Source organism: Silurus aristotelis (assembly GCF_946808225.1).
Source record: "Silurus aristotelis genome assembly, chromosome: 11".
Taxonomy (NCBI): domain Eukaryota; kingdom Metazoa; phylum Chordata; class Actinopteri; order Siluriformes; family Siluridae; genus Silurus; species Silurus aristotelis.
The window spans coordinates 22,902,529-22,913,774 of NC_139584.1; the positions used below are offsets into that span (position 1 = coordinate 22,902,529).

Sequence of the window (11,246 nt, forward strand, 5' to 3'; positions counted from 1 at the left end):
ACTTTTGGTAGATGGGCTCCACTAGGCAATATTCTTTCCTCTTTTTAAGAATGAATTTAATTGTACTTGTATGTCATTTTTTCCATCACTTTCTCCCAGGCTTATTTTTATAGATCATTAATATTTATGATGCCGTTTGTTTGTTAAGAGCTGATTCACATGTTTCACAGCAACTTTTACCACAAAGATTTTGCTGGAATTTTTCGTAAATAGTTACACAAATTACATTGATTTTCCTCTCCTCACTTCAGGAGCATAGGCTTTTTTTTCTCTTTATTTTATAATTTTTTTTATCAATTAATTAATTATTATTATTTTAACCTTGGATCAAAACCATTATTTGGCATATAGCACTAATAATGCAACCCCACGTTATCCCCACGTTATCAAAAATAATTAGAAATATTGATAAGAGCACCGGGTTAAAGGGTTCAAGTTAGAGACCTGCACCTGTTCATGGAAAAATAAAATTTTCTCCAGCCTGCAATGTTTAAGTTTTGTCCCGCTCACGCACACAAAAGCCCGCAGGTAAAATGTAAAAGTAGTTATTTTTAATGCACTGACTGCTTCTTCCTGCTACTTTGCTTTTTTATTTTCCCAACTTGGGTCCCTTTTGATAATGAATGAAAAAGAAACGGAAATTTACCTAACGTTTCGTTTTATTTGGGTTTGACTTTGTGTAAATATTGAACATGGTCATGAACATGGAATTTTTCAGAACCTAGAACATCAACTAAAGCGATATATAATATAAAAATGCCCAAGGTTTTGTTGTTTGTGTTTCTCTCTTTAATAATAGACATATCTGTAGACACACACACAAAGTATTTTACCGCCTGCACCCGCATTCACCAATTAAATCTTGTCCCGCCCACCCTCGTTGGGTTCCGAGGTCTCTAGTTCAAGGCTTCCACAAGCTCACTGAGCAGATGCATGTATATTATATCCTAAAGTACTGATCTGGCTGAACTCTTTAACAGTCAATTATTATGGCTCGATTTGAACCTCACCATATGTCGATTTCATAAATCCTTTTTATAAATCTGCTAACATTCCATCACCAAAAAAGGCATCATTCAGACATCGTGGGTTCCATGAAGGGATTTGGGAACCAGACAGAATCTTTAGATAGCTGTTAACACTGCTTTTCTGAAATTACTACTACTATTGGATTTCTTTTCGGCTTCTCCCGTTAAGGGTCGCCACAGCGGATCCTCCGCACGTTTAATTTGGCACATGTTTTACGCTGGATGCCCTTCCTAATTACTACTACTATTAATAATGCTAATTATTATGACGCAATAGTTCCCGCTAAAATGTAAGTTTTGGTCAATGTATGAAGTCTCCAGATGTTTTTATTTCACTCTGTAATTAATATATAATTTTTAAGTTAGCATATTCATGCATACTTGATATCACAGGAATATTTTATTCATCTAGTCTCTGGCTTAAAAACTAGTAGTCTGCTACTTGTGCAGCCATTATAGCAGCTATTAATACGTGCATACAAGTTTATTTCCACACTGTGAAACAAATTTCAGCCAGAGCTTTTGCTCCAAGCCGTAACAGACCGTTATAGCCTCGGCTTGTGTGGTAATAAGACACTTTTAGTGGCGTGTGCTAGCCATTAGAGTTCTCTCACTGGCGGAGTATGTTGTGCGGTCTGCTGCTCGGAGGCTATTAGATCACCCGGTTTCCTTTATTGCTTTTGCGAGATCACTGTAAAAGTGATAAGCATTCCTAGCGTTTTCCTCGGCTTTATATAACAGAGATTTAAAAAACTTTTTTTTTTTTCTTTTTTATATTAGCCTAGATTGCATGAGTATTATTATTTTTGTCCTCAGTGAAAGAAGAAAAGACTGAGGATTTACTGGCTGATCTTCAGGATATCAGTGACAGTGAGAGAAAGACTAGTACAGCAGAGTCTTCAATAGGTAAACACATCCAAGCACACACACACCTAAGGAAACCAAAGCCTACAAATGTATATGAATTTGATAACTAGTGCATTATGATTGTTTGTTTGCAATTAAAGGCTCTGCGTCCGGTTCAGAGGAGGAGGAGGAGGATGAAGAAGAGCAGTCGAGTAGCCAGAGCGAGGAAAATGAAGAGGGAGAGTCAGGATCAGATTCTGAAGGGTCTGATCAGAGTGCAGGTTAGTGTCCATCCAGCCCTGGCCCCCGAAAATTCCCAGCTACATTCTCTTAACCCAAACTGAAGTTCTTTGCTGGTAAACAGAGATTAGGTCACTTTTATAGTCTTTACCGGTTTTCACCTCTGCCAGTAGTAAATCACATAATCTAACAGATTGAAAAAACAAATGAGGTTACAGAGCTGGAAATGGTTAATACATAATTAAAATTTGCCCTGTTTATATTAATGACATCGTTGGTTTGTTTGTTTATTGTAGAGGACATAAGCGAAGAGGAGCAGTCAGAAGAGGAGGAAGATGAACGAGAGAATGGAAGCCACATACCTGCTGGTGAGGGCAAACCCAGACACAATGTGACTCATTTCAGTCTTTATTTTATTGTCTTCTTTTTATTTATTTATTTATTTATTTTTATTTATTTATTTATTTATTTATTTATTTATTTATTTATTTATTTATATATTTATAAATGCAGGCCACTAGTTTTTCTCTCTGCACTGTTCTGTAAAAGCAGCTATTACAATATCCAAGAAAATGAATTGGTCTTACAATAATTTACAATTAAATTATTACAAATACAGATACAAATAATTGCAAGGCTGAGATTTGACTGGTATAAGGGTTATGGAAATCTGAAAATGAGTACCCATGTTCCATTCAGTCTTAAGAAAAAATTCAGTGACAGACACTGATCCTCAGTGTGATTTGATCTTAAGCATTAAAATGTGTTGTAGATAACAGGGCTGTAACGGTACACATAATTTATATTTCGGTTTTAAAGTCACGGTTCGGTTCAATATCGGTACACTTAGGGGGAAGAAATGCAAAACTTGAAATTGCTTGTTTGTTTATTGTGATTAACATTTGTGAACATCAACTGTTTAAATTGTTTTTAAACAATTTGAAATAAAATGCCTGCTTGGTTATAAATAATATATAAAGTAATATTTTATAAAAAAAAAATAAATAAATAAATAAATAAAAAATAAATAAATATATATATATATATATATAACTATGTTCCGCACGTAAAAAGGATTGCATTCAGTACACATTTGCACCGAACCAAAAGCCCTGAACTGAAACATTTCAGTACGAATATGTGTACCGTTACACCCTCAGTAGATAAGCATTTTATAATTGAATGGAAAGAAATATAGTAAAGTTTTTCCTATATATCCATAGCAGTAGTAACTTATTTGGCAGTATTAGACTGTAAGAGAAATATTTGCCCACTCCTTCGTGCTAAATTCTTCCAACTGTGCAATGTTTGGGGAGCCACTTGCATGTACAGTCAGTTTAAAATCCTCCCACAGAATTTCACTAGGATTTGGATCTAAGCTTTGAGGAGGTCATTCTATAACTCCCAACCCCTTCATTCTTTGAGTCATTATCCTATTGGGAAATCCACTATTTTAGCTTTAGTTATTTTTTTTAAAACATGGCCTCAAAATCTCTGTGATTGCAAGTTGAGCATGTGCAGATTCAGCACAGCAGCCCCAAACCATATCATTTCTTTCATCATGGTTTTTAGTTGTTATATTGTTTTTTTAAACAAATGCTGGTGTGCTCCTAGTCCCGTGACCCAAAAAAAACACTGCGGCTTAGATGCCTGGTGTTTACCTAGATACATTTTACAAGTGTTAGTCTTACAATGATGTTCAAGGCACTTTCAGACATGCTAATTGACCAAACAACTGGTTTTCTTTTGTTTGTTTTTTAGTTTTTTTGTGGATTTAGTGTCATTAACCTGAGATTTTCTTTACAGTTCCAGAGTCACGGTTCGATCACGACTCGGAAGAGAGTGTTGAGGAAGATGAGGGTGAGGAAGTGGACGCAGGAGACGTGACCCCCCAGTCTCATTCTCAGTCAGCCACACCAGAGGAAAATTACATCCCAGATTCGCCACCAGTCTCGCCTGTAGAGCTGAAAAAAGAGCTGCCTAAATATCTGCCTGCATTACAGGTATGAATCAGGGATTCTACCAGGAAAGTTTGAGTCGCTATGAGGCAAACAATACACTTTTTTTACTATTGGTCTTAAGTCTTTTTACGAAATCTACTATATACACAGATCTGACATAACTTTGACATTATAACGTTATGAGTGGTGAGTGAATAACCCTGATTTTCTCTTCATCATGGTGGATATATTAAGCAGCAAGTGAACATTTTCTTCTCAAAGTTGATGTATTAGATGCAGGAAAAATGTATTAGTATCTATCAAAAGTGGTCCCAGCAAGGAACAGTGGTGAACCGGCAACAGGGTCATGGGTGGCCAAGGTTCACTGATGCAAGTGGGGAGTGGAAGCTGGCTTGTGTGGTTCAATCCAACAGACAAGCTTCTGTTAGCCGCTAACAAGGAAGTTACCGATTTAGCCTTTTATCTCCAGCTTCAAGAATTTCCCTTAAAAGGAGAAAATCCTGAGAATTCCACATAACATGGGAGTGAATGAATAATGGATGGACATAATGAAGACATTTGTTAAAGTGTGCTGAAATAAGTAGAACAGTTACGATGATCAAATCATTAGAAAAATGAAATATTAAATGTAAAACACACTTTTATGCACATCTGTATTATGCAAATGAGGTCTAATAAAACTAATTAAATTTTTCCATATATCTAATTGTTCAAATGTTAATCACAAATGTTAATAATAATAAACATAAGATTTAACCGAACAATGACTTAAAAACTGAAGAACGTTCCGAACTGTTAATTTTGTGTGCCCTTACACCCCTAATCCCCGTCTTAAATTGTTTCAAGGGCTGCCGTAGCGTGGAGGAATTCCAATGTCTGAACCGTATAGAAGAAGGCACGTATGGTGTGGTGTACAGAGCCAAGGACAAGAAAACAGATGAAATCGTAGCTCTTAAAAGGCTGAAAATGGAGAAAGAGAAAGAGGGATTTCCAATCACCTCCCTCCGAGAGATCAACACCATCTTGAAGGCCCAACACCCCAACATTGTCACAGTCAGGGTGAGCTATAAAATCTTTTTGATAAAAAAAAAAAGTTTCTTTCGGCTTCTCCCGTTAGGGGTCGCCACAGCGGATCCTCCGCACGTTTGATTTGGCATATGTTTTACGCTGGATGCCCTTCCTAACGCAACCCTCCCCAATTTATCCGGGCTTGGGACCGGCACTAAGAGTGGCTGGGGATGGTTCCCTGACCGGGAATCGAACCCGGGTCGCAGCGGTGAGAGCCCTGCATCTTAACCACTAGACCACCAGGGGACCTAGCTATAAAATCTTTTTGATAATAGAATAAAATTGCCATTTGTATGGTGATTGATTAATAAGCTAATGTTTGTAAGGTTTATTGGATCTTTTTTTGTATCCATGTTTTTTGCAGGAGATAGTTGTAGGCAGTAATATGGACAAGATCTACATAGTGATGAATTATGTAGAACATGACCTGAAGAGTCTCATGGAAACCATGAAACAGCCCTTTCTACCAGGTGTTGTGCTTCTTTTGTTATAAATAAATAAATCACAAGTTTTCATTGCATTATTGCCCTTTCAACCGTGTGCTTAAGCTTCGTTTGCATTCTTTTCTTTTCCTTTTTGCCTCTCAAGGTGAAGTGAAGACTCTGATGATTCAGCTTCTAAGAGGAGTTCGCCATCTCCATGACAACTGGATTCTGCATCGTGACCTTAAGACCTCCAACCTCTTGCTGAGCCACAAGGGCATTTTAAAAGTACAGCCTGCTCAGTCATTAAAATCTGGTTTTCTTTTTTTATATCTAATGTAATAAAAGTATTTCATGTTTTCTAGGTAAAATAATTTCTCACACTTTTTAACATTTTAAATAATATATTTCTCTTTTTTTTAAACTTGAATGGTTGTTATATATCCCCTATCATTCAAAACTGTTGAAATTTGATGAGGCTGTGGATAAATTTTTGGATCTGGACCATATGTTTTGTCAGGAATGTTGTTCTTGGGTGATGTGTATGGTATCTGTGTAGATTGGCGATTTTGGCTTGGCACGAGAGTATGGTTCTCCGCTGAAACCTTACACACCAGTGGTGGTCACTCTGTGGTACCGTGGCCCAGAGCTACTTTTGGGAGCAAAGGTCAGTACTACATACACTTAAAAGTGTAAAAGCTGTGCCAAGAATTTTTGTTTATTTTAAAATTGAATATTTTTCTTCCCAAAGGTGTATATGCTAATGCACTTTAGTCGGGATGTGTAAATGGATTGCTATTATTTTTCACGGCAGGAATACTCCACAGCTGTGGACATGTGGTCAGTGGGCTGCATATTTGGAGAGCTGCTCACCCAGAAACCACTCTTCCCAGGGAAATCCGAGATCGACCAGATCAACAAAGTATATAAGGTGACCTTTTATATAAGAAATTCTCATCTCTAATAATGAGTCATGTTTTTTACTTTTATTATACTATACATTTATTATAATAGTTTATTATTATTATTATTATTTTGTTATTATTTAACTTGTATGAAATTCCCCATATTCTCTTAAAAACTTGGTTACAAATGAGAGAGTGATTGCAAAAGGTTATTTTCTTGTGTTGTAGGACCTCGGCTCTCCCAGCGAGAAGATTTGGCCAGGCTACAACGAGCTGCCTGCGGTGAAGAAGATGACTTTTACAGAATATCCTTATAACAACCTGCGCAAGCGCTTCGGAGCTCTACTCTCAGACCAAGGCTTCGACCTCATGAACAAGTACGATCTGGGTTTTCTGTTTGCCTTGAGAGAGAGACACACACACACAACCCTATTCCCACAACATTCTGTTTTTGTAGTAATCACATACTGTTGTTCCTCTGTGAATTACGTGTTTATTTTTTGAAACAGCAAATGTTTTATTAGAAGCCAGTAAGGTCAAAATAGTGTGTAAATAAGAATCAAAACTGTATGATGTATATAAAATTATTAATAATAATATATTATTAGAGAGAGAGAGATACGGACACATAAACACAGAGACATACTGGGCCACTCAATCACCATTAATCTTACATTAATCAGCTTACTCAGAAAGGCAGTTGTCATCCTTGCGGTGTGTTTAAGGTTGTCATGTTTAAAAACTGCCGTTCGGCCAAGTTTCTGAAAGGAGGGCGTCATGCTTTGCTTCAGAATGTCACAGTACATGTTGGAGTCCATGTTTCCCCTCAATGAACCGCAGCTCCCAAATACCAGCAGCATTTAATGCAGCCTTAGACCATGATGCTACCACCACCATGCTTGACTGTAGGCAAGACACCATTTTTTTTGCCACTCCTTACCAGGGCATTTCCACACATGCAGCCTTATTCCAAAATAGATTAAATTCATTATTTTCTTCAAAATTCACAAAACAATATCCCATAATGGCAAAGTGAAAGAAGTTTGTTTGAAATCTTCGCAAATTTATAAATAAATAAATAAATCACGTACATAGTATGGAGTAGTATATTGTAAATTAATAATTTATCAAATTACAGTACATAATTGAGCAAAACAGAGCAATTTACAGTACCTTAGTGTATACACTTTATATATTTGTGGCAGCAGGCGCCGGTTCAAGTGCCAGTTCAAGAGTTTCAGTGTCTGGTGACACCGATTAAAAAGGAGAGCGACAAAAGCTAAAATCGGGCTTTGAAACGCTCTCGAACATCGAGACAACTGAACTCTGTCGACTGCTGGCAAGAGTAAGGCATCGCACAAGGCCAATTATGTCGTTTCGATATCGTCATTTTAAGATGGAAAAATCATAAGTTAAACCATTGTAGTATATGTTATATTATTAATAGGGCTGTCAAAATGAACACGTTGATAACATGTTAACGATAATTGAATTTAACAGCACTCATTTAACGCACGATTAATGCAGATCTAATTTCTGTTTCACCTTTTTTTTATTATTAATGTTAATAAATAATTATAAGGCGAAATTAAAACCCTCAGCACAACACACATTCACAACGCATTCTTTACTCAAATTAATTACGGCAAATAAAACCGTCCCTTGGAAACATGGCAAAAGTTCCGTTTAGTGTCCTCATGATTTACATCAATTAAAACACCATAATTACTTTAAACAAGAGTATTTAGTCTTCATGCTCTATGTTGCGTATGGTTTCACTAATAATAAACATTTATTTGTGATGAAGTTCAGATTAATCACGTGTTGACTCAATGGCCTTCGTGTGATTAAATATTTAAATCAAGTGACCGCCTTAATTATTATATTATGGTATATTACGTACAGTATAGTTCTTTTATACTACATTGCTGTTAAATTCTCTAATTGGTAATCCATGATGGAACGCTTTTTTTCTTTCTTAAATCATTTAATTTCACACCAACATGTTGAATTTTTATTTTATAACCTCACATCCCTAAATATTATATTCCATATACATGTTGGCTGAACATGTATATTCCATATACATGTTCAGCCAACAACCAATTTTTTTTTTTTTTGTGCTGTGTCTTAAATATTTCATTCGGCCGTTGCAGGTTATTTGTAAATATCACACATGGGTGCACATGTGTGCTATATGTTTGGTATGAGCAGATGACTGTGTCTTTCTGTTGGGTCTGCCTGGAGCAGCAGGGACTTCTGTCTGTCAGGAATTTGTCTGGCATGGTAGACACGGGGCAAACAGAACCGGCGGCCAAATTACACAGTCTAGTCTGCAGCCCTGATGATGTCAGGAAAAGACCCATTTACTTTTTTTCCCTGCTGCGTACTCGGATTTTTGGATAGCATAAACAGTTGGGGTGTAACAGTATACAAATGACATCAGAAGTAAACAAGACAGGGTTTTTAATTCAGGGTGGACTACTGTTTATTAATACATGGAAGATTTTTCTTATCCAACATTTTTAAACAAACTGTGTTTGCACTGCTGCTCCAATCTTAGCATTTTACACCAATACGATATCTGATGATTGGTTGCTTTACTCTTCACTTCTTTTTTGGGTCCACAAGCTAGCCAACTCTTCCCTACCGTATAGCAGCTAACAACCAAGGACGGTGAAAGTTCAAACTTGCTTTCATCTACACATGTCAACCTTATAACAAAGCGTGATCTGCTCTTTTACCCAATCAAGGGCATTCACAAGCATGTACCTTATTGTGTGACCTTATTAGTGATCTGGTGATTTACTAAAATCCATTGTTTTAAAGTTTTTAAACATTCTTATAGCTAATTTCTCAACTACACCTCACTTTAGCATGTTTAGCAAATCTTAAGAACAAACTTAAAAGTCAAGATGTTTTATTAATTTTTTTTGGCTTTTTTATTTGTTTATTTTCAATTTAGTTTAGTTCAATTTTGATGTGATAGCATTCAGATGTGGTGATGTTTATTTAAACGATGACGCAAATCGAGCGAATCAGGCTGCAAAGCAAGGACTGTTTATGCACACGCAGACGGAAATTGTACTTGTTAGTTAAACAAGCAGCCTTCGCATAAACACTTGTGATTGGTCATGCTGGATTCTGCAGCCACGTTGCAAAAAAGGTATTTGTGGAATCAAGATCGGTGTGTAGTCGGTAATGAATGCTTTACACAGTCCACTCTATAGTGAGCCTCGCCCTCTTTGCTATCGTTGCACATTTTTTGCATTTAACGGTGAATTCTGCCAGGCAGTCCTGGATTTGGATTCGTCTGAATTCACAATAGAATTATGGTTCATAAGAAGAGTTAAAAGCAGTAGAGAAAAAGTGACAAAAGAAAAAGTGAAAAGCGAGCTGCCAGATTACACAAAGCTGAGTGATCTACAAAACCCAAATGTTTTTGCATGGTGTTTTTAAGTCAGCTGTTTTACTGTGCCGTTGATGGATTGGTAGCTGAAATAAGAGAAGTTTAGGCTAGCATGCATTCATTTTGACTCTTTGTGTAAATCAAGCCTTCAATCTCTCACTGTTAAGATTCCTCACGTACTGCCCCGCCAAGAGGATCAGCGCTGACGACGCTTTGAAGCACGAGTATTTTCGGGAAACGCCGCTCCCCATCGAGCCCTCCATGTTCCCGACTTGGCCGGCAAAGAGCGAACAGCAGCGGGTGAAAAGAGGAACAAGCCCGCGACCCCCGGAGCCAGGCCTGGGATACAGCCAGCTGGTAGGAGACACCACAGCTAAACCGCCAGTGCTGTGCCTGGAAGGCTTACTGTACATGTGGAACTCAAGATATCATTTATACAGTATTGTCTCACATTGGTCCTCTATGAATCTGAACTTTGCTCAAGCCAAAACAAGCAATTTGAATGTTTAATTGAGTAAGTGCCAAGAAGAAATAAATTGTGATGTTTTAGCTTGCATAGGGTTTAAAGGATGAAGAATTTGTGTGTAGACTGAAGGGGGGGATCACATTTTAATGCTCACAATCTTTTTATTTTTTGAAGGGTGATGACGATCTGAAAGACACTGGATTCCATCTGACGACGGCCAATCAAGGACTCTCCAAGTCAGGCCCAGGATTTAGTCTAAAGTTTTGAGGTAAAAACCAAGAGCCACGGGAATTTTTTTGCTCGTTGTGGCACCAATGCCAGGACTTAGTTTGAAACAGACTCTGACCAAATTTTCCTCTGAGCCTCCCTGATGAAAACTGTTCAAAATAGTAGGAAGATGGAGACACCCAAGTTCTTTCTGTTGATCTACTTAAGAAAATGAACTGCTCCTCTGTCACACACAATCCCAAATTGGGGTTCTGGCTTCGGAAATTAATAAATTGTCCCCACCCCCTCATTCATTCATTTCTATTTGTCCTGTTTGTGTTCGTCTACAGGTTTTAGCTTCCACTTCATGATCCTTTCTGGCTTTGAGTTTTTTTGTTTGTTTGTTTTGTTTTAAGCAACAAAGGACTGTTCAAATGTAAAACCACATTCAAGCCTACACAAGCTGGATTCATACCTGGAGTTGTTTAATAATGTGGTTTGCCATAACTGTTGCTCATTGAAACAGGTGATATTGCTTTGTAAGAAATAAACTATTTCCAAGTCTATTTTTTATTTCTCATATTCAGACATTCCCAAATGTATTTTTATTATTATTAATATTTAGATAAAGCAATAATTGAGGACAGTTATGAAAACAGATATTTTTAAAAAATGGGGACGAAAACAGTCACGA

At 37.1% G+C, this 11,246-nt stretch overlaps 1 protein-coding gene across 12 annotated transcripts in view; it reads left to right on the plus strand.

The window, feature by feature from the left end:
- cdk11b (cyclin dependent kinase 11B) overlaps window positions 1-11,246 on the plus strand; it is a 19,204-nt gene that overhangs the window by 6,286 nt on the left and 1,672 nt on the right. For 6 of the 12 annotated variants that reach the window (XM_083553403.1, XM_083553412.1, XM_083553409.1 and 3 more), the window contains 12 exons: window positions 1,845-1,934; window positions 2,036-2,155; window positions 2,411-2,482; window positions 3,921-4,117; window positions 4,922-5,134; window positions 5,508-5,613; window positions 5,732-5,853; window positions 6,125-6,232; window positions 6,380-6,496; window positions 6,699-6,847; window positions 10,047-10,236; window positions 10,520-11,118. In XM_083553403.1, the coding sequence (XP_083409529.1) occupies window positions 1,845-1,934; window positions 2,036-2,155; window positions 2,411-2,482; window positions 3,921-4,117; window positions 4,922-5,134; window positions 5,508-5,613; window positions 5,732-5,853; window positions 6,125-6,232; window positions 6,380-6,496; window positions 6,699-6,847; window positions 10,047-10,236; window positions 10,520-10,612 (1,577 nt within the window). In that variant the 3' untranslated portion in view covers window positions 10,613-11,118. Of the gene's footprint in view, window positions 1-1,844; window positions 1,935-2,035; window positions 2,156-2,410; window positions 2,483-3,920; window positions 4,118-4,921; window positions 5,135-5,507; window positions 5,614-5,731; window positions 5,854-6,124; window positions 6,233-6,379; window positions 6,497-6,698; window positions 6,848-10,046; window positions 10,237-10,519; window positions 11,119-11,246 lie in introns of those variants that run through there. The other 6 variants (XM_083553408.1, XM_083553411.1, XM_083553405.1 and 3 more) reach the window with 2 other exon arrangements.